The sequence below is a fragment of the Carassius auratus genome, chromosome 3 (genome assembly GCF_003368295.1).
Source record: "Carassius auratus strain Wakin chromosome 3, ASM336829v1, whole genome shotgun sequence".
Lineage (NCBI taxonomy): Eukaryota > Metazoa > Chordata > Actinopteri > Cypriniformes > Cyprinidae > Carassius > Carassius auratus.
The window spans coordinates 563104-591100 of record NC_039245.1 but is presented as its reverse complement, the minus strand read 5'-3'; the positions used below and the strand labels follow the sequence as shown (position 1 = coordinate 591100).

Below are 27997 nucleotides of genomic sequence, written 5' to 3'. Positions count from 1 at the left end.
GTTCACCACAAAATTAAAATTCTGTCATCATTTAATTAGCCTCCAGTTGTCTGAAAGGTTATATTAAGAAGCATTTTTAAGAACGCTTCAACTGTTTTTGTCTAGTCTGTATTATGAAAGTTACTGCATGGGCTCCAAAACTTTAAGGCTCCAAAAAGGACACAAGGGTAACAAAATGTATCTATTTGACTGGTCTTCTGAAGTGATAAAAAATTAAAATGTAAGTATTTATTCACTCTCAAATCAACGTGTACAGAAACTACATCAAATCTCAAACATCAAGAAACATCACTGATGTTTGAAATTTGTCACGATATTTGATGTCTTCTGTGTCATCTGTATATTAACGTTAATCGATATTTTGATTTGATTCAAGAGTGAATAAAAGATCAATCTGAGCATCAAAGATTTAAACCCCACTGTCTTCTGTAATACTATATGCACAGAAAAAGCTGAAACATCTACAAAATATCTTCTTTGTGTTACAAAGAAAAAAAAAGTCATACATGACAAGTCATTTTGAAAATTAAATTTTTTGGTGAACTATCCCTTTAAATCCTACATAAACTCTACCTTAAAGGAATAAATTCCATAATTTACTCACCACCAGGTTGTTCCACACCCTTTTTTAATAAAGGCATGAAAGAAGGAAGTTTCGAAGAATTTCTCAGCTGTTTGTCCATATTATGAAAGTCATCAAGAGTCCAAAGCTTTCAAGCTCTGAGAAGGACATACAGGTTGCATGAAATAATTACAATTAATTTGAAATTTATTTGTATGATAAACGGATCAAGAGTTAAGCTTTTATTCAAATTCAAGATCAAGATTTTTATTTGTCACATACATGGTTAAATCAAAACATTGATTAACGTAAGTTTGGTTCTTAATGTCATTTGACCATGATATTTGAAGTTTTTGTTGCCATATGTGATATCTGCACATATGTACTGTACATTGACCAATGTTTTGATTTGATCTGAGAGTGAATAAAGGATCAATCTGTTTATCAAAGTGATTGTGATCCTTTTTAGAGCTTGAAAGTTTTAGACCCCATTGCCTTCAACAATACTGTATGGACAGAAACAGCTGAGACTTCAAAATGTTTTCTTTTGTGTTCTGCAGAAATAGGAAAAGTCATAAAAAAATGCTACAAGGGACAATAAATGAAAACAGAATTTTCATTTTTGGGTGATATATCCCTTTAAATCCTGACACAAACACTGCCCTAAATCCTGCCTTGCCCCTCTGTCAGGGTTTAAACACCTCATCTACAATCGTACGGCAACTCAACCACTCAGACAATAAAATGTGTGTGTGGCCATGCCAGCAGCTGTGAGCCACTAATGCTCCTGCCTAATAAAATGCAGACTAATGAGGACACCTGGGTCAGTCCCTCTCTGAGAGAGATGTGTTCAGAATTAAACTACCACCACCCAGCCTCTTGTGTGTGTGCGAGAGCGTGCATCGTCAGCGACATGCATGACAAACAATAACTGAATGCAGAGTGAATATGTGATCCCACATAACCCTTGCCCAAGTCAAAATATCCACAATCCTGAGCGCTACGTGTGACCATTGGGTCTGACAGCTATGCAGAACAGGTAATTAAACAAGGGCCCTCATGCACATCAGTTTGGACATGAGGAGAATACCAGCATACAATCAATGTCCTGTTTGATTCTTGTAAGTGCATCCAGGAGGAGGGTGTGTTTGTTTGTGTGTGTGTTGCCTCTGAGAGAATGTGGGAGTATGTAGGAGCTAGTAAGGTGTGTGTGTTGGTCAGCAATCACGATCATGTCGCCTGTGTGTTGATGTGGGCAAGATGCTCAGTGGGTGGTCTGAATATGTAGGATGGCGGATTTGAACTACAACAAACTGAAGGCGTCACACTGTTGTGTCCTCAAAAAACATGCCCTGATGCATTACAATGTTTTGACTTTGTGTTTTGTGGTATTTAACAGGTTCAGAATATCACTCAATCCATGGAGGTGCTAGATCTGAGGACGTACAGAGACCTGCAGTATGTGAGAGACACAGAGAACCTCATGAAAACAGTGGACGGCAGACTGAAGACTGCCTCTGAAAATGCACGCAGCCTCAACCCCAAGAGTTTTCAGGTACTGAAGCATTTTCAGCCTAAAAAAATGGCTTAATATGATGGCTTGATATGTGATTTGTATTTATGCATTTTTAGCCTAAATCACAGCAGTAGGCATTTTACATCCAAGTCTGCAATCAGCCAAATCTATTCAAACAATCAAGCTTTCTGATAAGGGGGTTAACACAGAAAAATAGCCTATTACTTCTAAATTTTTATGTAAAAATCTTGATAACATTATAAGTGGACCTCAGAGAACAGTACAAAATAATAAATCAAGGACATCTGAATACACCATCAATTCATAAATAGCACCCAAGTGAACATTATTGCAACAGTTCCTCTCGTCCTGCAGACCTGTGACAGCCAGCGTGGGAGGCAGATGTGCTATCAAGGAAACAGCTTTTAACACAGGCACAAGTGTGCCCCTTGTGGTCAGGGGAGTATGTTTACTGCAAAGCCTTTACCAGCTGGGCTCTATTAGACTCACTCTCTTTCCGGGTCATGGCACCAATGCAACTAGTTCCTCTTGGCCTGTTCCAAGTGGGATTCGAACCCAGTGACAGCTGGTATGGGAGATGAGAAAAAAAGAACACTGCAGCCTCTAAGCCCAGTCACTTGTGCACCTCTTGAGGTCAAGGGAGTGAGGTTTCCTGCCCAGCCTTTACTAGCTGACCTCCAGTACATTAATACAGTAATATTAATTGTGTTACATGACTGGATATTGAGCAACATCAGTGCATGCTAAATAGCATACACAGTATTTTTCAGTATTTTTCATACTCAGTATTTTTATATAATGCGTTTAAATAATGCCCACCTCTACTTTAAAACTCTTTCCGGATGCCTCTGCCCCTACATGAAATGGACACTGACACTAACCTTCAATACCTATATTCTTTCGATTTAATTGAGACATACCAAAAGTCCTCTGAAAGAATTCAAATGCACCTCAATTATTTATACCTAGAACTTGGAGCTTGTTTCAGTATTGAGTGTGTTTGTGTGCATACGAAAGGTTAAACTTTGTTTTGTTCTTTTTAGCTAGCAGCTGCTCTCCCAAAGGCTCAGATTCAGAGCCCTTTTATTATTAAAGCTTTTTATCTCTTGAAAACAAGAGTGGGTTGGTAGCCCTGCACAATCTCAAAATAGTAGAAGGATTCACCATTAATTTACAGCTGACTAAATGGAAGAGCACACTTTAAGATGAGTAACATGTAGCTGTCTGCTAAAGAGAAGCCACAGACTTTCCTCCCTTGGGTATCCCTATCATTCAGAACGCAGCGCCACCACTTACCCATCCACCCCACTCTGCTGTGGTGTGAGTCACCAAACGCTGCATAGAAAATTATTCCAAAATGTTCCAGAAATCATTCCTCATCTATCGATACATGTTCAAAAGCACCATAATCCTTCCTTTTTTGTAACCCTTTTTCTTTGCTGGAGCCACTGGTGCCAGTGTTAAAAGCACTATTTCAAAGAGTGGGGGTCTCAGAGCCTGGCTTTATTTCGGCAAGGCTGCTGATGAATGTGGAGAGCTCAAAGTCGCCTATGGCAGGGCGGGAGATTAACGAGACTACATTTTTGTGTCTCGGAACAGGAAAATGAAATTTATGATGTGGTGCCGCAGGGCTGAGAGCAGCTCCATCACCAGATTTATGATAAACTTTAACAAGGAGGAAACAGCCCCTCCTGTGGTGAGCATGCTTTATTGATACACCTGCTGTTCAAGACCCTCTTTATTGATATAATTCAGCCTATGCCAGTCCTGCCAGTCTGCATGGCTGAGGTAACTGATTGCCCACACTGAGCTGAGCTTAGCCCACAACTCTGAGCTCTTTCATATTTGCTTGGTCACGCCGAGTTGAATAGCTGACAGTGCTCAGATGAGTGGGCCTGTGCCACCATGTTGGAGGATCAGTAGATTGTGAGAGATTGCAAATGCATAAAATAAATATTAGGTTCCCATGTGAGGATACATTCGGATCCGAGGCAGTAAACCGGTCATGCAAGATGAAATATTTGAGATGAACATGGTGAATAGCTAATGAGAGCCCATGCAAATTCCCAATCTTCTGTGAGAGGGAGTTTATCCATTTCTTGTCTCTCCTAACCTCCATTTCACACCTTCCTTCTTCCGTTTACCGTAGGAGTTAAAGGACAAGGTTACTCAGCTGCTTCCCCTGCTGCCAGTGGTGGAGCAGTACAAGGCAGATGCAAGAATGATCCTTCGGCTGAGGGAGGAGGTGAGGAATCTGTCTCTGGTACTAATGGCAATTCAAGAGGAAATGGGAGCCTATGACTACGAGGAGCTCAGGCAGCGAGTGCTACTACTTGAGACTCGTCTGCACTCATGCATGCAGAAACTCGGTAAGACATCTAGTAGAAGTGAGTTTGAATTGATTTTAATAATCTGAAAAAGTAAGCAACCAATCTATTGACAGTGCACACACAGTATTTGAACTATTACAACAAGAAAATAGAAAGACTTGATTTACTTAGAAAGGACTTGATTGGCATGATTATTTGTTGAGTTATTTAAGAGCAGCTGCAGTAATTTACTTTCAAATGGAAAAGCAAAGTAAAGTAGAAATGGTTGATGGTCAGGGAGACCACATTAAACCCAATTAAGTAAAAATGTACTAGTTGTCTAAAAACAGCCAGCGAGCAGGCCTCAAACTGAAATGTCCAAAGTTAATTTGGCAGAAAGATTCATTGTCTTTCAGATGCATTATAAGATAAATTCTATTCAGGGTGAAACTGATGAATTCACAAGAAAATACGAAAATGATCTAAAGGATATTCATTCTACTCTATAAATGACGCTTTTGGAAATGTAATGCTAACTGATTCATTCAGAGTTCCTCTGAAGCTGTTGTTTATAGTGCCCCCTGTGTTCTATCACCAGGTTGCGGTAAGCTAACTGGCGTCAGTAACCCCATCACCGTCCGCGCCTCAGGTTCAAGGTTCGGCTCCTGGATGACTGACACGATGATCCCCAGCTCCGATAATAGGGTAAGAATGACTGTGCCACAACACCCTATCACTCCATCACTGCCACTGCTATGATGAGCTATCTCTCTCCAGAGACACACACACACACGCACTGTGACTGACTCAGTGTTTTGGTACAGTGAAGCTGACTCAATGATGGATAGTTCTTCCACCATTTTTCATCCTCCCTCCCTCTCCTTCCTTCTCTATCATGCTCATACTCTCACTCCCTCACTCCATACTTCTCTCAATCGTTAAGTCTCCTGTCAAAGCCACAGTCCCCATATTAATTACTCCATCAGGGCATTGGGTATTAACAACTTGTTTAGGCAAAAGCTTCACCAATCACTGCCAGAAATTACTAGCAGCCAGAGCCATTCCCAAGGAGATATAACTGGGAATGTCATCCTGGTCCCAGTGACAGGGGCGCCGGACTGGGGGGGAAAGTAGTACTGATTACCAGGGCCCCAAAGGAAGAGAGGGCCCTTGAAAAGTCTGGAATATATATTTTCAAGGGGTGGGGGGCCCATTAGGACTGCCTATGCATAGGGCCCGGGATCTTATGCAGCGCCCCTGCCCAGTGATAAAAGGTTGTGTTTACCGACCATGTTCCTGGATGCACACCAAAACTACACATTTTTGAACCTATCCTAATCAAGTACACCTGATTCAACTGAGTACCTCATTAGTAAAGACGCCAAGACCAGAAATGAATGGGTCAGATATGGGAGATATTCAAAGTGTGTACTGTGAGGAACAAAATTGGAAAGCACTTCTCTAAGTTGTAATCTCTTATTGGGTCCAGTGGTGAGAGATTTTTTTTTTTTTTTTTGGATTCAAGAGTGTGAACCTGATATGGAATTGGAATGCAAGTAGAGGAATTTTATTCAAAGACATTCAAAATAGGTAATCTGTCTAACTGTTCTTTCTCTGTCCAATCATTTATCCTTTCCACTATAAAAGGACTGACATGGAGAGGACAACAGGCAATGATCATAATTTATTCTGTATTTCATGGGGGCAAGCTGAAAGTTCACCACAAATGATACAGTCCTTTATGTTTGGCTGTAATGATCACATCATTAGCCAATACCAATCATCGATCACGTTAAGTGACAAATAAATCACTGCAATCAAGATAACAGTCATATAAATCTGGCAGGCATCTGAGCATTCACTGTCCCTAGATTTACAATGTCACACACACTGCATTGCTGGTCAAGCTAGCATCAGCATCCAAAGCACAACATACGCCATTCTTCTCAGAAGGGAGCACAGAGGCGGAGACGGGCAGACCGCAGTTTGACCACAGCTCCACTCGACAATCCACAGGGACTCGTTTAGCCCACAAAGGAAATGCTATACTTAATGTTCCAATTATCCTGCCTGTCCATAAGTCACCTGCTCTCCTCTTCTAGTCACCACACAGCCCCACAGTAGCCTAAAAATAAAAACGCAATGCATCTCTCTGTGGAATGAGAAATGGGGGAAGAGGCAGGGAGGGAGACTGCAGGAGGGAGTGAGGAAGGAGAAGAGGAGGCAAAAGATAGCAGGGGAGTGTTAAATCCTCAGAGGGGCTTCATTATGTAGGAGAAAGAACATAATAACCATCCTAAGTAAGGTGACTGTCTGAGGTTTCATAACAATGTGTTAATAAAGAGTGCGTAGAACATGGCTTAGTAAAGATGTGAAGATTGTGTGCCTGATAGATACTTCAGACTCATACAGTGACGGTGAGTAAGAATAAGAGAGGCAGAGAGAGATGGAGAACTGCTAACATGATTGATTTCCTGTGACTGTGGAGTGGAAAAGGGCAGGGAACAACTGCTGCAGCTGAGTGCAGAGCACATACAGCATCTTCACTCCCACACAGAGAGCAGATCAATAGATTTGACAATACACACACACACACACATACACATACTGTGCACAGTCAGAGTCACCGCTGGTTACACAGGAAGAAAGGCTCTGCTGTCACTCTCTGAAAGGTAAGTCAGGGGATGGCGTCTCTTTTGATGTACTGTACTTTCATCCAGGTTTATTCTCTCTCTACACCATTATTGACACATAAACCTCAGCTTTAATTCCTAATTTCTCAGCTTTAATTTCAACTCTAAATGTACTCATTTAGTTGTAATGTCACCTGCACTCAAGCTGCATGAACGCTACAAGTTTGTGTAAACTGATCCTCCAGCATCAGAATCAGAAAGAGCTTTATTGCAAAGGAATTTGTTTTGGTGACAGAAGCTTCCAGTACACAGAGATAATAAGAAAAAAAAGATATGTGAATAAAACACACACACACACACACACACACACACACACAATGGAGTAAGATGTAGGGTGGTATTAAGTAAATAAACAGTAGACGAGAACATTTAATTGTTCATACGGGAGATTGCCTGGTGGAAGAACCTTTTCTTGTACCTGACAGTCCTGGTGTTCGGTACTCTGTAGCACCAGCCAGATGGTAAGAGTTCAAAAGGAGATGGCTTGAATGTGAGGGATCCAGAGTGATTTTCTGAACGTTTTTCTTCACTCTGGATGGTCTCATAATGCTCGATAAGCAAACTGGGGTCCAGTGATGCCCTTCAGATAAGCCAACACAAGTCTCTCAAATGACTTAATGACCACAGATATTAGGGTAACAGTTCTGTTACCAAGTCCTGTGATTTTGTTTGTCTTTGGAAAGGGGATGATGGTGGAGTGTTTGAAGCAGACATGGACTTCACATAGCTCCAGTGATCTGTTGAAGATCTGTGAAGAGATGGTGGCCAGCTGGTCAGCACTGGTTTTCTGACAGGCTGGTGAAACACTGTCTGGGCCTGGTGCTTTTCTTTTCTGATCTTCTCTGATCTGGAGTACATGGGGGGGGGGCATGTCAGAGTGGGTGTGGGGTGTGAGACAGGGAGTTTCAAATCTGCAGTAAAACTCATTCAAGGTCTTCAGCAAGTTGTTGATTCTCCTTAGTGCTGGGAGATTGTGTCTTGTATGTCTTTTAGGTCTTTCCACACTGAAGCAGGGTTGTTTGCTGGAAACTGGTTTTTCAGCTTTTTAGAGTTGCTCCTCTTAGCCTCTTGTGGCCTGATTGTACACGATTCTGTCCCCACTCCTGTAGGCATCCTCATTGGCCTGACAACGCTGTCTATGTTTTGCTGTGAACCATGTGCGTCAGTGTTGTATGTTAAATAAGTCCTGGTAGGAAAACTGATGTATGATGTTATAGTACCTGTGAGCTCGTCCAGATTGGTGGCAGTAGCTTCTAAACACTCCAATCAGTGCAGTCAAAGCAGGCTTGTAAATCCTATTCTGCTTCATTGGTCCACATTTTTACAGTCCTTATTAGAGGTTTAGATTTCAGTTTCTGCCTGTAGGTCAGTATAAGATGAACCAAACAGTGATCAGAGAGCCCCAAGGCTCCCTGCGGGACAGAGTATTGTAATGTTGTAATGTTGTGTGTTGTTTCAAAGCATGTAATGTGCTGTCTATATTTTGACAGTTTACGAGAGAGATTTGCTTTATTAAAGTCAACAAGAATGATTATAACAGAGTCTGGGTATTGTTGCTCTATGTCTGTGATTCAGCCAGCTGTTGTAACACTGGATTCACACACACATAGGGAAGAAGGATAATGAACGAAGAAATGTCCCGTAGCGAGTAGAACGGCTTACAGGTGATGAAAAGTGCTTCTAGATCAGGACAGCACATCTTCTTCAAAATTATTACATCTGTACACCACGTTTCATTGATGTAAATGCATGACCCACCATCGTGAGATTTCCCTGTGTACAGTTCGCCAGATGGATACTAGGTAGCGCCAATCTAAAGCCGCACTCTCTGAGCTTCCCACGCTTGCGTGCCTTAAAATGCTTGAACAGTGCCACTGCTCCTCCAATTACAATGTTCAGCAAAACATCAGAGTAATCAAAACTGGTAGAAGATTTTGTGGTGTGTACTGCCGAATGGACAGCAGTTCATCCCTGGTAAAACTTAATGGGTTTGAAAAACAGACAGGGAAACCTCCACATCGAGGCAGCCATATCCGGCACCAGCTTAAAGGTATATCTGAAAAAAAAAAAAAAATTATTAGAAAATTATCAAAAAATCATCTTGTGCTTTAATGGAAATAAGAACATGAGGTATTTTATTATTTCTTTTTTGTTTTTTTACAAAGGTGTACACACGGTCAGGGAGTATTTTTTTTTCATCTGGCTAAGTACCTTCATCTAAATTAAGGGTTTGTGTAAACAAAAGTTTTTTTCTGTTTAAAATTAGCATTTTTTTTCTTCGTTTTCAACTAATTTTATTTTTTTGTTTTAGTGTTCAGAGATTCCTAGTTTCAGATTTTCATTTTAGCTTCAGTATTTTAGGGTAGCCAAATTAGTTTATTTAAAAAACTATTCTTAGTTTTTATTTTTATTTCTGGTAACAAAAATATAATATTTTTTTAAATGATAATAGCACTGCATATAATAACACTGTACTTACATATACATTTGAACAGTTTTACGCATTCTCTGGGATCTAACCTATGACCAGCACCATTCTCTACACTTTGGACTGTGCTGCATGTTTGTTTTTTCCTTCATTTGTATCTATCATGCATTTTACAATTGTATATCTTATTCTGTCTCAGGTATGGTCAATGGACGGTTACTTTAAGGGACGCCGTGTGCTGGAGTATCGCACAATGAATGACTTCATGAAGGGCCAGAACTTTGTGCAGCATCTCCTACCCCACCCTTGGGCTGGTACGGGTCACGTGGTGTACAATGGTTCCCTCTACTACAACAAATACCAGAGTAACATAATCATCAAGTACCACTTCCGATCCCGGAGCATCCTGGTGCAGCGCAGCCTTAGCGGTGCGGGATACAACAACACCTTTCCTTACTCCTGGGGTGGATCATCCGACATCGACCTCATGGCCGACGAGAACGGGCTATGGGCAGTCTACACCACCATTCCCAATGCTGGAAACATCGTCATTAGCCGTCTGGAGCCACAAAGCCTAGAAGTGCTTCAGACGTGGGACACCGGCTTCCCTAAACGGAGCGCCGGCGAGTCGTTCATGATCTGCGGCACTCTCTACGTCACCAACTCCCACCTGGCCGGTGCTAAGATCTACTTCGCATACTACACCAACACCTCTACCTATGAGTACACAGACATCCCCTTCCATAACCAATACTCCCACATTTCCATGATGGACTACAACCCCCGAGAAAGAGTGCTCTACACTTGGAACAACGGACATCAAGTCCTTTACAATGTCACATTGTTCCAGGTCATCAAAACCTCTGAGGACTAGGTCACACAGACCTTACAAACACATTTGCTTATACACAGATGTACACACACTGATATGCCCACACGAATCACACACATATACACACATTTATGTGGAGGAGGACATGACTAAAGCTAGAACTTTTTTTACTGCATTCCAAACTTCATAGAGTGCTTTTATTCATCTAATGTTCTGAGGAGAGCAAGATTGGTACTGGTATACGGACTTAGCCTTTATTTTCTTTCCTGTGATGATTCAGCATGAGTACTTTCTTTTTATTTGTGGAAAAAGAATAAATAAACATCAAACTTTACCAGTTTCAAGTTTCACCTATTTTTTTGCAGTGTTCTTTGTGAAATCTTTCACAAAGCCTTAATCTAAACTCCAGTTGTAATATAACTAGAGATGTGCCACAGCAGGGTTGAGCCAAGCTCCTCTTGACTGCCTCAAGAAGTGAATCCAGCTCCTGTTTGGTGTCAGCCTTCCCGAGGAGAGACGTCAGTCAGGCAGAGCTCCGTGACATGAAGGGGCTGAAAGGTGAGGTGGCAGAGGAGCAGATATGGAAGACAGCAGAAGAATAAATAACAAAAAATCAACAGTATTCAGTCGGAGAGATGAGGCCCCAGGCTACAGTGATGCCTGTTGCTGCTGCTGCTGATGCTGTTGTTGTTTGCACTTGCCAAGTTGCAATCTGTTTCCATGTCTCTTTCGAGGCACACCTCATCATCAGGCTGTGTAAAATACTAAACCGTGGGCTTGTCAAACTACTTGTTAAATGTGTTCTTTATTTAATTTGAGACCAAAGTATGCTTCCCTTGTCCGCATTCTTCTTTGGTTCACAAATAGTCAGTGTGGCGCAGGGTCGCCGTGATTTTGCCAAGTAAGACATGTTCCTGGATCAGCATCTTTTGTTGATACTGGATCAACATTACTGTCCATAAATACAGACTAAAACCAATCCCTACCCCTGAACCTAATCCTTTCCATAATTTATTCCTAAAATCAGTGTGAAATTATAGCTGATTAACAAGATTGTAGAACCCCCTACCACTGATTGTAAGCCTAAAACCGATATTTCCTGAAAAGTTATCCCTTCTGATTGGTTAATTGGAATGTTGTTCCAGGATCAACAAGGATGTTTATCCAGGAACATTTTGTACTAAGTGAAATCATGGTTTCCGTGATGCAGACAGCCTGCCAAGCCAGAATGACACAAGTATGAAGTAGGACAGACACTATTATTCTTAAACACCAGAAAAACAATTAACAAGTGTAAAATGTGGGAAAGTACACAAAATTCTGCTCTGCATGTTCTTCCAAAAGATCAAAATGTTGGAAATGAGTAGCTGAAGTTTATTTATAACATAGAAGTGTGATCTTAAAGGGATAGTTCGCCCAAAAATGAAAATTCTGTCATTAAATACACACCCTCATGTCGTTCCAAACCCGTAAAACGTTCGTTCATCTTCAGAACAGAAATTGAGATATTTTCAGAGATGTATAAAGTACTAGAGACCCATACTTGAGTAAAAGTACAAGTGCTCTATCAAAAAAGTGACTTGAGTAGAAGTTGAAGTGCTCTTTAAGCACCACACTTAAGTAGAAGTATTCAACATTTTTTTGTACTTAAGTATTGCAAGTAGTCTATTTTAAAATTTACTACTCAAGTACTGAAAGTAAAAGTAGAAGTATTGTGTTATGTAGCTATTAAAGAAAGTAGTCAAAAGTTTGAACATATAGTTTTTACTATTTCAAATGATTAACCTAAAGGACAATCACAATTCCTTTGACTGTAACTTCTTGTAAACAAAAAACGGTTACTAGGGTTAGTTAGCCCAATTTGCAAAATGATGTCATTAATAACTTACCCTCATGTTGTTTCAAACCCGTAAGACATCAGAGGGTCATTTAGAATTTTTTGAAACATCGAAAATACATTTTGGTCCAAAAATAGCAAAAACTACGACTTTATTCAGCATGGTCTTCTCTTCCGTGTCTGTTGTAAGACAGTTAAAAACAAAGCAGTTTGTGATATCTGGTTCGTTCGATGTAACCGGATCTTTTTGAAACAGTCCACCAAATCGAACTGAATCGTTTTAAACAGTTCGCTTCTCCAATACGCATTAATCCACAAATGACTTAAGCTGTTAACTTGTTTAATGTGGCTGACACTCCCTCTGAGTTAAAACAAACCAATATCCCGGAGTAATTCATTGACTCAAACAGTACACTGACTGAACTGCTGTGAAGAGAGAACTGAAGATGAACACCGAGCCGAGCCAGAAAATTACTCGTTCACGAGTCAAGAACCGTTTCTGTCAGACGCGTCCGATTCGTGAACCGAGGAGCTGATGATACTGCGCATGTGTGATTTAGCGTGAAGCAAACCGACACACAGAGCGTATGGGACCGAACTGATTCTTTTGGTGATTGATTCTGAACTGATTCTGTGTTAATGTTATGAGCCCAGGTGCAGTCAACGCCAATGACGCCATTGCATCGAGCGCAAAAGAATCGGTGAACTGTTTTCTTCAACTGGTTTATAGAACCGAACTGTCAGAAAGAACTAACGTTACTGGTCATCCGAGAACCGATGCAACCGGTTCTTGACTCGTGAACGAGTCATTATCTGGCTCGGCTCGGTGTTCATTCTCTCTTCACAGCAGTTCAGTCTTCTTAATCGCTTGTTACGCTCAATGATGTGGCAGCTTCATCAAATCTGCCATCTACAGTTCTGGTAGTGGTTTGTAATGGAATGATTCGTAACATTATTATAATTGTAACGAGTAACGATGCAGCACATAAAAAAAATATCGGAGTAAAAGTATTAAACTCAGCGAAAATATGTACGGAAGTAAAAGTGGAAGTAGGAGCAAAAAATTAATACTCTAGTAAAGTACAGATACCGCCTTTTAGTACTTAAGTACAGTAGTGAAGTAGTTCTACTTCGTTACTATACATCTCTGGATATTTTTGATGAAATGTTAGAGCTGTCAGACTCTGCATAGACAGCAACGCAACTGTAATGTTCCCAGGTCTTGAAACGTATAGGGACATCAGTAAAACAGTCCTTGTGACATCAGTGGGTCAAGTTTTGAGAAGCTACGAGAATACTTTTTGAGTACAAAGAAAACAAAAATAATATATTCAACAATTCTTCTCCCTCGAGTTACGTCTTCCGCCATTTTAACGAGTATCACATTGCATACACATGCTTTTACCCAAGCCTAAACCATGTTGATTACACAGATTTCACTCTAGATACTAGGTACTACCCAAAACCCAGAATAGTTAAATACATTTTTTATTTTGTTTTCTTTGCACTCAAAAAGTATTCTTGTAGCTTCGCAGAACTGAAGTTGAGCTACTGATGTCACATGGACTGTTTTACTGATGTCCTTACTACATTTCTGGACCAGGGAACATTACAGTTGTGCTGCTGTCCATGAAGGGTCTTAGTGCTTAGTGCTTGTGTTCTGAAGATGAACGATGGTCTTACGAGTTTGGAACGGCATGAGGGTAAGTAATTTATGACCAAATTTTCATTTTGAGGTTAACGAACCCTTTAACTGGTTAAATGGGACATTATCTTTTTAATTTGTCACAGTTATGCGGTTTAAAGAGAAGTCTTAAAGGTACAGCAGCAGCAAAAAAAAAAAAAAAAAAGAATTACTTCAAAGGGGCAGAACAAAAACAATGGTCAAACTAAATGGCTTAAAATTAAACCTTGAGTAATTGTATGATATAGCCCTGTAACGATACGAACTTCCTAATCATCCGGAAGAAGGAGGCGGGAACCAGCGCACAATCAAAACACTTTAATAATTCAAAAATAAATATAAAACGGTGCACCAGCCCCTCGCGGACGACTGGTGCGCGCAAATAAAAACCAAAACATAAAATATGTCCCAGGCCTGGTCCTCTCTCGTCCTTCACGGTCGTCGCTCCAGTTTTATATCCTTCCATCTCCTATGTGGGACTCGATACCGGCGGTGGGGTGCAGGTGCAGCTCATCTTCAATCACTACACCTGGCCTCACTCCTCGTTCCCACGCCTCTCGGACCCGCCCCACTCGCCACATACCCCCATCGCCCCTCGCAGGCCGGGGGGTAGTCCCGAGACTGCGCTCTACTCCCCCCCCCCCCGGGGGTGGCCGCTCACGGGGACCTGCGGGAACCTGGGGGTACGACAGACGAGGCGAGAGAAAAGGAGTTGGAAGGAGGAGCAACAAGGACGAGAGAGGGGAGAGAGAAAAAAAAAAAAAATTTCGGTTCCCAGACGCACTGCTGCTCGGCCCTCCACCAGCTGGGTGATCTCCTCCGCGGTGCCTGGCGGTGGAACTGGACGGCCCTCGGCGGACGGCACGACACTCCTCCGCCACCCGATGGACGGCGACGGCTCCTCCGATTTTGGGCAGCGGCAGGAGTCCCCCGTTCCCTGCCCCTCCGGATTCCATCACGGAGGCGGCAGGCTCCGCCCCCCTGGCGAACGGCGCAGACTCCTCCGCTCCCTCACGGACGGCAGCCCACCGCCTCGAGCGTCCATGGCGGCACATACTTCGCCTGCTCGAGGGCACCGCGGATTCACCACAGCGGCGAAGGATCTTCAGCAGCGCGTCCCTCCTTCTCCCGGGTTTCGGCACCACTGTAATAATATAACCTTTGTAATCATCGGGAAGAAGGAGGCGGGAACCGGCGCACAATCAAAACATAATTTTAATATTCAAAATAAATACAAAACGGCGCACCAGCTCCTCACGGCCGACTGGTGCGCATAAATAAAAAGCAAACACATAAAATAATGTCCCAGGCCTGGTCCTCTCTCGTCCTTCACTATAGTCGCTCCAGTTTTATATCCTTCCGTCTCCTACGTGGGACTCAAGACCGGCGGTGGGGCGCAGGTGCAGCTCATCTCCAATCACTACACCTGGCCTCACTCCTCGTTCCCACGCCTCTCGGCCCCGCCCCACTCGCCACAAGCCCCTTCAGCAGTAATAAGGGTAAAGGTATTACTTGTATAAGAGAAGAAGTCAGAGGTGAAGGAGAAATTCATGCAAATTCAGCAAACTGATTATTATTATTTTTTCAGATGCCACTGTCTCCTCTGTAGTTCTCCTTTGTGGGTTCATCACATTGTTGTTTCAAAGAGCAACTGTGCATGAATCTCAGGTCCATTTCACACTACATGCAGAAGCAGCACGTAAATGATGCAGTAGCCCAATTACAAAAGCAGGCATGCATGATCCTTTCTCAAGAGTGTTTCCACTGCATAACAGAACTGTGGAACCACATAGAAAATAAAGTGATTTTGAGTTGCCGCATTTTTGTTTTTTTCATTAGTAAATTATTAAATGACTATCAGGAGTTGGCCTTTAAGAAATTACAAACTTGATTGTTGTGAAAGTGAATTTGCATCCAAATGGTAATTTAATGACATAAAACTGAATCTGGTACAGTATATGGTCTAATGTGTTTCCTTTTTAAGAATATTCCCACAGTAAAAGTTAATAGGAAGTTAAAGTGATGAAAAGTAAGGACATGTATTGTCTCTTCACAAAAATACACATAAAAATGTGAGACAAACAATAAATACGGCGGAAGTATAGTTCAGTGCAATAATTCATGGAGTATTGTTGATTAAATCAGGTGGGCAGATCACAAGAGAAATGTGTGTATTATCCTTTTTAGACAAGAACAAAAAGAAAATGCCACAGACCATTAACAGTGAGTAGCATAAGTGTACAAAGTGGCATATCTTTGATGCTTTATTTGCAGCGTAACCTCTTGCATAGCTGAATGTGCAACAAAAACACATTTATATTTACATCTTTATTAAATGTGGTTACAGTCAGCTTCAGACCCCCTCCATATGTAAATTCCAATACATCTTGGGTGCATTTACTGTATACTGGGCTTGTAATGTTAAGTGCCATTCAATCATTATCTGATTGCCAAAAATGCATGTTAAGAGGGCATGTTTTTTTAAACAATGTGTGAGTAGTTCACTGTTATTTTATATTACTTAAATAAAAAAATGATCCTGATAAATAGGTTTATATTGCATTTCAACATATTTTCTTCTGAGATCACCGTGCTACACAGGGCACAACACAACTCCCTGTTGAAACTCCACTTGAAGTGCTGCTTAAGCGTGCAGAGTGAGTGCTGCCACCTGTTAATAAGGCTGCTTTACATGTGGTGTAAATCAGGCTATATGCAGTTTACAAGGTAAATAATAGGAAAATTATCTGATGTGTCACACTGCGGCATATAAGACTGGTGAAGTGTTCTAAATAATTGTTTCATTTGTATACGTACAGGGAATTAAAGCTTTGATGCAGTGAGGCCGCTAAAAATAGAAATCGTGCTGAGAATGCAGCAATGCTTCCAAGTCGAGCAAAAGAAATCTAAAGAAAGAAATCTACCCTCTTCCCTTTCTTCTCCTTTCTCTTTCAGGCACAAACATGCACCTAGGCATCGTGAATCTTGATTGTGGAGGGAACAACTTTAGCACAGACACAGTGAGTGCTTCAAATCAGCAGGCATTCCTACTGAATAAAAGATGAGCCTTTATCAGCCTCTGTTGCATCTTCATTGCATCCTTTCCTTAGCAATGACCAGTGCATTGGGACTACGGTAAACTTTCAATGACAGAAGCAAAGCTGTCTGTTAGCATCCTGCAGCATGTCTGTTTAGGTGACAGAGGTGATGTGGTGGAGAGAGACCGACTCACAGATACACCACCCCTGTGATCGTATGCATCTACGTGTGTGTTTATGCGAGTGAGACATCGGTGTGATTCACACAACATCTTCCGCTTCTCAGTAAGGCTGCAGCCAGCCCAGCATGCACTTCTGTTTAATTAAGACTAACAGCCCAAACGGCAGGCATGACAGCTGTTTCATACGCAGCCAATTAAAAGAGCCGCAGGCCCCCGCTTCCACTGCAGTGTAAAAACACTATAAAATGGCACTCTCTCCCATACACACTTTCTTCTTCACATGAAGCGCAACATTTTAAATGAACACAAATTTGAGTAAAAAAATCCCAGTTGTGTGGTAACTTTCAATAAGAATTGACATTAGCTTGTTGCTAAGCTACCATTAAAAATGCAGAGCAAACACAAATATTGAGTAAGATATATTTAATTCAACTGAATTTCATTTAGTTGTGTTTTAGAAATATTTATTACTCTTTGGTACTGAATTAAGTATCTTTTTACTGAGTTTTTGCAGCTCATTCTGAGATAAGCTAAGCAGTTCAATTCTGTGTATGGTTAAATATTTACATTTTTTATTTGGCAGAAGCACTGAATTATACCTCAGAATCAGAAACTTAGCACACAGGAACAAAGTGAGCTACAGTATTCTTAATAAATGCAAAAAAACTGTTTTATGGCAGCTACAAAAGTGTTTATGAGGAGTGAAGTTATGAATATAAGGGGCCACTCACACAGAATATATTTTTGCTTTGAAAAACACAAGTCACAAACAATGAGGAAACGCTGCAAGGCCATGAGACATTGCCTTCGAGAAGGCACTTCCTCCCTTGCCCCCTTGGGGTAAATGCCCCTGCTCCATATTTTCTGTTAGCGTTACAACCCATCATCTAACATTACAGCTGTTACCTGGTATTGGTTTATGTTGTAGTGACAGCACTTTATCATACAGCATCACCACACCACTGCTACGCAGGGTTCTGGAAAGAAATACCAAAAATAAAGAGGCACAACTGTTTATAGAGAATTTGCCCTTCGATCTTTCTGCCTCCTATCAACAACACAAGAGGCACCTCAGATTGAAATTAAATCTGGCGCCCTCAAAAGTTTGCACAGCTGTTTCCCCCCTTCAGAAAGAGGTGTAAAGGGGACAGACAAGTGGAAAGCAGGTTAAAATATGATTAATTCTCCTTCTTATCTCCCACGAGACACCCCTTCGTAATTGCTCTCTTAATTGCATTTTTTTTTACTCACATTGATTGGTACACCCAGCTCTAATTTCATTACATGCTGATTTGTAAAAGACAATCAAACAGAAATATTTTGCAGCAAAACCACATGTCATTTGTCTTTATAACCCTTCTGCTCGGACACGCCACACTCCAGCGAGGCAATAAAACCATTACGGCTGGTTTAGTAATATAAGGTTGCAGTGAAGTCCAGTTGACGTCATAGAAAGGATGCTGCAGGTGTGTGGGTCAGAGAGATTGTGGTGATGGTGTCTGGGTCAACTCGGAATGAGAGAACAAGATGAAGACGAGTCCATAGTGAGATCAGGTGGAATAAAGATGCCCTGAGCCCCATAGCAGTGAAGAAGAAAAAAAACTGAGTTATCGGGTAAGAATGGGGTAAGCTAGCCAAGCAGCCGTAATAGGAATCCAGCTGCTCAGCCAAGCCGTGCAGTCAGTGTGTTTAAACTAGAAGCAGGTCCAGAGCTTCACAAATAGAACATTCATAATCTGCCCGTGTCCGTCTCAGACAGTATTACCTCTATTTCTCTCACTCGCAAACTCATATTCTGCTCAGACCAACAGCTGCATTAAACTTGTGAGCAGACTCTATACTGTCAACTATTGAATTTCCCACACTCTCTTCTCTAATCCACCTTTCTCTCTGCGGGAAATCTGTTTTCTGAGTGTGCCATCTGTGCTCGTGGTGTTGTGGGAGTCTGCGTAGGTGTGTGGGGGCTGGATACACAGGCACAAACTAACCTACACCAACAACAGTGCAAAGCACTGTTTTCAACAGATTAACCAACACTTTTGCTAGGGAAAAAAAGTCTCATTTGGCCAGGACCAGCCATTATCTCAAGACTTGTTTTCAGTTTTTGAGCAGATTTTGTCAACATGAACTCAAAATCAACTCAATTTACTATCTTTATACATATTCTTGGCCTTATTGTGAATTATTTATCCGCAAAAGTAATTCTGGTAACACTTTATTCTGATAGTCCACCTTAGACATTTTAATGCAACTCTCATTAATTTTCAACTTCATGTCGAATAACTCTCATTAAACTATTAGTAGACTCTTAGGGTTAGTCACTATCAGCTGACATGTGACTGACTGTCACTGAATGTCACTGACTGCTACAGTGAGTTACTTACAGTCAGCAGAATGTCTAAAGTGGACTATCGATGTGTATAGTGTTGCTGTTATTGCAAAGACAATTATATTTGTCATATTTCATCATAGAATTTCATAACTTTTTCCACCTGGGAAACAACTTTTCAGCTGATCCAATCAATTTCTGATGGATGAGGTTCCATACTATTTTTCTTTTCTCCATAAATATCTAGTTTCATTTAGAAATAAAGCAGTAAAATGTAAATGTTGTGTTGCAAATCCCATTTATGTTGGCTTTAGACATGGTAAAATGTGTTTAAGGGAGTTGAGGGTACTCCGTTCTCATTGGCTGTAAGCAGGATCAATTTATTCAAAAATATGTAACGGACACACGGGGGAAAGCAATCTCTTTTGACTGAAAGGTTTTCAAATTCTCTAAAAATGTTGGGAGATTTATGTTTCTACAGTTTCCATGTGGACCTGCATATTGCTGCTACGTTCCACGAATATAAAAGCTCTGTACAATTTGTTTTTATATTCTAAAAATTAACCATGTTCCTCAAGTTATTGTAAGTAAAAAATATTAGAAAATGTATTTTCCTTAATTTATTGGAAATATACACCCAACATATTTATAGAATGAGGATTAAAAACTTTAAATAATTTAAATATGTTCATTTAATGTTTATTGTTAGAAGCTGACAAAATAATACAGTGTTTACCGAAAAATCCAGTCCTTTTGTAGTGGAGCTAGAAAGTGAAACCAAACTAGACTTGGTTGATGCCATCAACGAATAGAAACAGGAACGTTATTTGAAAGGAAGTGTGGTCACAATCTGGATCCCCCAAACCTTATACAGTTGAACTTGACGATCATTTTCTGTAGGTTGAACGCCTCCTTTCATGACTGCTTATTGAAAAAGGAAAGCTTACTTTTTAGGAGTTTCAGTTTCAGTACACTTCAGTACACACTTGATGTGTTGAAAATGAGGAAGTTTGAAGCTTGCCGTACTTTGGCACCTGTAACATTACTTAAAATGAAGTTGTATCCCATCAGTTTTAGTGTCTACAGGAAAAGTCTGGAGCTCTGAAACAAATGACCGGCCTTCGTGAGAGCTCTTGGTGTTTCAGTGTGATTGAGTTGTTCTCTCTGCCTAAAGATTTGGAGCAGTCACAGTTCAGCAGAAAGAGAGTCTTTCCTCTCCCTCCAGCCCCGAGATAAATGAGAGACCTGTTGGAGAGCAAATGAGAAGAAAATACAGACTAGTGCAGCCACAGGCAGAGATACAGTAAGCAGAGTAGAATTCAAAGAGAGGGAGAATAAGATAATGTCTCAAATCAACACAACAACTAATTTGCCTTTGCAGAGAAATGCGCATTCATAGAGGCCAATCTCAGGGGCATCTCTTCAGATGCACATGCACAAACACTGCATTCATACTATATTCCTTTTGCATTTCTGCTGTATAATGCAGGTGTAGTGAATACAGCTGTCCCCCAAGTGGTCACATAAATCTTTATTATGTCTATGGACTCAAAGTGTCAAATCACCACACACCCCATACATAATAAATCACACTATACATTAAAAGACAAGTGTCTGCAAGTTTATAAGCTCTGCTGGAATTTTAAACTGCATAACATATATATTACCAAGAAGCTACAAAGCAGATATCTGTCACTTGATTCCCAGAGTGAAGAGTGTTTCCCACCTTTATTCCTCCCATGTTTCATTGAGCTGAACAAACAACACACAGCTCAAGGGGCAGGAAAGGTAATAGGTAATGACTGCTCGCCCAGAAATGCCTCACGCACACACATTCATTAATATGGAAATTGGGGCGAGGCCACAATCACGACGCCTTACTGATCTTGTTATTAAATTAATTTCCTCCAAACAAGTTGCTGGCGCTGCTGAACTAGTCAGTGGAGATTCCTCTTGTCTGTGAATTTCAATGAGCCTTATCAATTTTGCATTCTTCACAGCTAGCCAGTGTCACCAGGAGAACAGCACTGCGGTCTCCAGCCTGTCACCACATTTCAACATGCACACTGCAGTCATCAGTCCAGTGCTCACACGTCACAGCTGCGTGCTGATGCCGGGCCACGCAAGACCCCCCAGAGACCCTGTTCCACATCTTTCAGAGTCAACTTAAGATTCCACTCACGTTTCAGTTTCACCCACTCTCAGACAGCTGGTTATTTTCCTGACTTTTCTGAGGGATGCCGCAGTTCTATCTCTGAGAGCCCATTTCCTAGGCTCTTTAACGCCAGTAGACTGATAAAAGAGTGTCGGAACGGATCCTATGCCATGTTGAAGAAGATCAAATACCATTTAGAGCAACATGTCTGCTGGTAGAACTGGACGCAGACATACTTTATAATTAGTCCCCCTGCTGAATATTCCTACATGGCTGGCTGGCAGCATATGTTGGGTTATGGATGCTAGAAATCTCTGATGGCACACCCACAGACCACCCAGTCTGTTCACTGACCACCTGATGCATACTACAGATAGAAATTGCCAGCATTTTCTTGTTTGTATCAAATAAACAAGATAGAGACAAGTAGAGCTGTACGTTAAAGTTGTTTCTAAATATATTATTCTAAATGTTTGATTTATTATTTCAATATAAAAATATTAAATATTTGAGTTGATATTAAAATTCCACTAAAACATAAAAAAATAATATAACTTATTCTTAAAAGAAAATAAAGAAATATTCTTGAAAAAAGCAAAATGTTCCAAACCATATTTTTCAAAATAAGGATAGTCTAGGCAACAGGTTGTAAAGGTGGTCTGTAGATGTTCAGAGAGCAGTGTTTATTATGTATCAAGCCTCTTCTCTGTTTAAACCAAGTATTCAGCCAGATATCAAAGTCTTGTCATCAGCATTACAGCAACATCACCTCATTAGGCCAGTTGCTTGGAAACAAATAATGCTTATTATGCTGGGACATTTTTTGTGTTTTATGTTTCTGAACATTGTTAACATAGCACTGGCTTAATGTTTAAATGTTAACGCAGATTTATAAATGAGTGTATTGCTTATTGCGTGGGGGGGGGTTGTACTCTCAAGTAGCAGTGTTCATTAAAATCAGAGTGAAATTGAGATTTCTTGCATCTACACACTTGCATTAAAGCTTTGTTGACTATGATAGGAGAGAATGAGTTTTGTCATATTATAGAACTGCCATCCAAATGGTAAAGGTAACAAAACATTTTGAAATATTGTGATCTTTAACCTTATGTTGTTTCAAACTTTAATGACTTTCTTTCTTCTGTGAAACACACACACACAGACAAAGATATTTTGATATCTCAGCTTCTTTTGTCCATACAATAAAAGTTCATGGGGTTTGAGTCACACTGGACCCTACTGACTTTCATTGTTAAAACACTGATACCTTTTTCAAAATATTTTCCAGTGTGTTCTTTAGAAAACAGAAAGGCTTACAGGTTTGGAATGACATGAGGGTGAGAAAATGATGACAGATGTTTGATTTCTGAAGCAGTCATTTTTATTCATTTTCTCACATGTACACACACATATGGATTGCTCATTTCTTTGCAGAGCCCATGTTGTGAGTGGATGAAAACTGCTTTCTTTTTTTATTTCACTTTTTTGCAGTCCACTTTATATAGCCACTTAAGCAGCAGCCCAGCAGAAGTTTCTCTGAGTTAATGTTATGTCACTAAATTAATATTCTATTCTATATTCTGCAATATACATGAATACATTCTGATTACATTAATTTAATATTTAATCAAAGCTAATAAGGTTTTTAAAGTTTTCAGCCCTGACATTTTCACCCCTGGCTACAGTCCACATTACTGTCATCAATTACTTTATGTTCAGGTGCTATAGACATTGCAATAACAGTGGCATCAGGAGATTTTTGTGCCATGAATGTGGGACACGACTGTTACTCGTTCAGGTGACCTTGGACAGTAGCTGCTGGTCTGGGACATCTGAAGCATGGTTTGGAATCGTTAGAGCAATTACTACAAAAACAAAAGGCCACAGGGAGCAATTACACACTTACTGTTTACTCTCCTATGCTAGAGGCCAACGGGATCGAGGGACTGCTGATAGAAAGAATAGAGGAGAAGAGATGAAATCTAGTGAAAGGGCAATGAAAGAACAGGCGATAGGGCACAGGAAGAGAATAGAGGAGGCGGATAAGATGATTAAAGGGAAACATTTTGCTGGGGGGCAACAAAATTAGGAAAAAATCTGATGTTAGAGGGGAAACAAGGAAATCCAACACTCGATATTCTGTCACACTGAGCAGCTGAGTTAAAAGCCGTTTTACACAATACGTGGTAACTCACTGTTCCCAGTTTATTTCAATGGGAGAGAGGCAGCAGATAGAACTGAGAGCAACACTGCATGCTAAGCTCATGCATACAGTTTTATTTTTATTTATTTTTTTAAAGAAATTAAAGTTATTTAGCAATGATGCATAAAAGCATGGAAAAACACTAACATTCAATAGGCTACCACTTTTTTCCCCACATTAACTGATGTCAAGCTACATACTCACACAATGAGTGCAGACAGCAGTTAACAACATAATACAAGCAGGTACAGTATAGCAGTAATCAACATGGTTGGTACTACACTTTTTGGACTATACAGCTAATCAATGGTAGAATAAAGTAATATTACATAATATGTAATATTACAGTGAAATACAAAGCTACAGCCAACTGTAAATATACCTCTAAAACTAGGGATGCACGATAATATCGGCACAACATCGGTATCGGCCGATAAAAGCTTAAAATGACCATTATCGGTATCGGCCGATATGAATATTTCTGCCGATGAGCCAAACCGATATTCTCCAAGTGAAATAATTGACCTGTTTTTCAGATGTGAATGTCTGTCTACATTTGTAAAATAATAAATTTATGGTAGAATCAGTACAGAAGAGATACATGGATTTCTCTTCAGTAAAATTAAAGTTTAAATATATCAGTATATATTTGTAAATATATCAGTATATATTTGTATATATATCGATATCGGTATCGGCATCGGCCAAAATTATTTAGAAAATATCGGCATATCGAATATCGGCCAAAATCCAATATCGTGCATCCCTATCTAAAACCATTTCATACACGTTTATATTTCTAGGAAGTTATCAGAACATTCTCACTCTGGTTTAACCCTGGCCACAAAACAAGTTAGCATTTACATAGTATTATTCCTAAAAGTTTAAACTGAACAAATATAGTTTTACTTTACACACTTGGCAGCAAATGTGTTTATAATGTGTATATAATATTTGAAACCTGAGAATGATGTGACGTTTGTAAACACTGGTGCAGCTGTTGTTCCTCTCATTTCATGTGATGCTACACTCTGGATGGATTTCAATCTGACAAGCTCATTGTTTTCATGCTCTCTCCTATCTGTCAGCACGGATGCTGGCCTGGCTGATCTGAAGTACAGCTTGAAGAGGCAAAGGTGGAAGAGGTCAGCACTTCCACTGGTGACAGAAAGAGATGTACAACCCCTCAATCTCATCTCCGAAAAGGACACAAGACTCTGCTGCAATCACAGGCTTTAAATCCATCTCTCCATCCTGACCTTTCCCGTACCGCACGGAGGAGAAGAAAAGAGGTGGGCGGGGGCGACAGGGGGGATTAGCAATAGCCTGGAAAATCTTCACTTCCAGTTTCAGCTATTGAAACAATTGATTATATCAGTGTATCTCCTCAAGAAATGGAGAGGAGAAAAATTCAGAATGCCTTTCCCATGGAACAGCAGTTCCAGCTAAGAAACACCCCAAAAAAGCATTTAAATAAACATCACAGATGCCATTTTCATTGTTCATTAGCTTTCATTTGCAACTCTGCAAGAGTTACTGTGGACACCTGCGGCAGGGCTGCTCCTGTCCGACTCCTTATTGGGTGGGTGGATGGAGGGATGTGAAAGGAGAAGGAGAATTGACAAGGAAAGGGACTCAATGGAACAAAGACTCATTCTGCAGGGCAAAGACCCTTAGTGGCCATACATAAGCTCGAAACAAAATGAAAGATTTAGCATTCTGTCCTACTTACCATCAAACATCCTGGCATTCCCTTGTTATTTTAACAGGTCCTGGATAAATTTTTAATGCAGGCATATGCTTATGGTAAAACTGCACAAGGCTCTTTTCCCTCCCTTTCTGCTCCAAGACAACAAAATTCACATCAATCCAAGCAAACTCAGTTTACAAAAAATGATTTAAAAAAAAAAAAAAAAAAGACTGAATGTGTGATGCACTGTGACATGATTGCAAAGGCTCACTGCTGGTCGTGAAGGTCAAAATATCAATAAAAACTCCAGCAGAATTATGGATTGTGTTATTTTGGGTTCCTGTTAACTTAACTGGTTGAGGGTGGCACTAGCCAAGGTCATGGGTTTGATTCCCAGGGAATACACAAACTGATAAAATGTTTACCTTGAATGCTCTTCTATGAAGTCCTTCAGGGTAAAAGTGTTTGTCAGATGAATGAATGTAAATTTATGAGGGACTCAGTCTTGACATGAAAAGAGGAGCTCTCCCAAAAGATGAAACACTTTTTGATATGGTGAAAGCTCTGGCACTCACACAGATATATACCACACGTTTCTGAATGAAACACTTTGATAGATTCATTCGACAGAGCTGGGAGAAATACCATGAACCCATTTTACCTCTATAATGTCATGTATTTCAGAGTATTCAACTAGACAAAAAATGGATGTTACATACCAAATCCGAATGCATGTTTGCTGTAGATTGTGGTGGAACGCTCTCATCCTCATGCCATTCCTGTACGACTTTATTTCTGTGGAACACAATAGAAGATATTTTGAAGCTTTTTTTGGGTGAACAATCCCTTTAACACTTATTTTTCAAAAATAACAACTTAGCATTAACCATAATTTTATTGGTATTGAATTATTATAGATATTAAATATTTTATAAAGGTTTTAAACTACTAGAATGTGTTCCTCATAAGAACATAAGAGTTTCCCAAACTTCAGAGGTGTAAAAAAAACAATGCATTTTAATTAGTTGCAATGTAGTCATGATGAAGGTGATGTCCTGTCATGCTCCGCCCTTTTTTTGTATCTTGTTGTTAGAATTTTTTTTTACTAAATACAAAAATAAGCAAGGTATCTCACCTTGCTATAACAATTTTTTTTTTTTTTTTTTTACATTTGAATTATGAGAAACAAATCAGATAAGAGAATATTGAATTGCTCAACAGGTAGGGGTGGTGCTAGTAAAAAGAAGGTTAGTATGCTGAATGGTAAAAATTTATTTGATCCTAAATGCACTATACAGTAAGTCACTTTGGATAAAATTAACATGTAAATAGTTGAAATTAATAAACTTGTGCAGCCTAGGTGGTGTCTGCCTAAATCACAAAGATCACTGCTGTTGGATTTGTCTCTGTAATGAATGGCAAACTGCTCTACTGTGTACTTTGCATTTTTATAGTTGCACTAAAGAAATGTGCTGTTGTGTTAATGCTGATTTCTCATTTTATTGTTGACAGAGATTGCAAACTAACCTGTTGTGGGAGACTTCCTTGAAAAGCTTTTTGGCAGAAGGGGTAAAAAGCCATTTGTGCCAATGAAAACAGAACAAAATGGAGGCAAATGTGACAGTCAAAGTGGCAAAAGACAGAGAGAAAGACACATCCCTCCAGTTTGGTGCCAAAGACGGGGAAATGGATGGCAGGGTGGATGAAGAGGAAGTGATGAGGGGCCCAAAGGAGAAAAGCGCCTGATGAAATGATTGCAAGATAGAGAAAATAGAAGAAGGAGGAGATGGATGCTAGAAACATGAGTCTGTGGCACCAGCACACTCTGTAATCATCCTACCCCTCATTTCCCGCTATTCACCATCTATATTGTCTCCATCAGGAGCATCACACACATCCACACAAACATTGAAGAAACACTCTCAAAGCAAGAATCTGGTCCTGATTACCTATTGTGTAGAGTTTATTATTGCAATAAAAACAAAACACACACACGCAGTTCAAACCTCAGCCCTAGCCATCCCGAGCCACATTAGCCTGGAGAAGAGAGATGCCACCGAAAAAAACCCAGCTGAAGAGTGGGAGGAACCAGGCGGCCTGCAGTTTCTATGGAGATTTCAAACTTGATTATTCAGCTACCGCGGCAGGCTCAGTCAGAGCCATCAAAGATCATCATTTATTATCTCTCTCATCAGCCTGGTGTGTGTGAGCACGTTTGCAGGAGTCAATGAGTTTGTGATAGAGAAATACAGTGGAAACAGTTCTGTTTACTTTGTATGAATTGTGTTTACCATGTATGGTGACTTGTATAGCTTGTCTTCTTTAAGGAGAAAGACTGACAATAGTGAATGGAGGGAAGGGGCAATGAATGGCAGACTGAGAATGAGAAAAGAAAGAGAGAGAGGAGGAGGAGGAGGAAGGCATGGAGTGAACGAGCGAGCTTCAATGATGTCACTCAAACAGCAGGGATTCATTAGTCAAGACAGCAATGCAGCAACTCAGCCATGAGATGAAACAT

General features: G+C 40.4%; 1 protein-coding gene across 2 annotated transcripts in view; it reads left to right on the top strand.

The window, feature by feature from the left end:
- Positions 1-10701, top strand: part of LOC113042461 (noelin-2-like) — a 55216-nt gene extending 44515 nt beyond the window's left edge. For both annotated transcript variants that reach the window (XM_026201347.1, XM_026201340.1), the window contains exons 3-6: positions 1962-2117; positions 4249-4468; positions 5007-5113; positions 9729-10701. In XM_026201347.1, the coding sequence (XP_026057132.1) occupies positions 1962-2117; positions 4249-4468; positions 5007-5113; positions 9729-10403 (1158 nt within the window). In that variant the 3' untranslated portion in view covers positions 10404-10701. The remainder of the gene's footprint in view (positions 1-1961; positions 2118-4248; positions 4469-5006; positions 5114-9728) is intronic.
- Positions 10702-27997: the final 17296 nt, after the last annotated feature.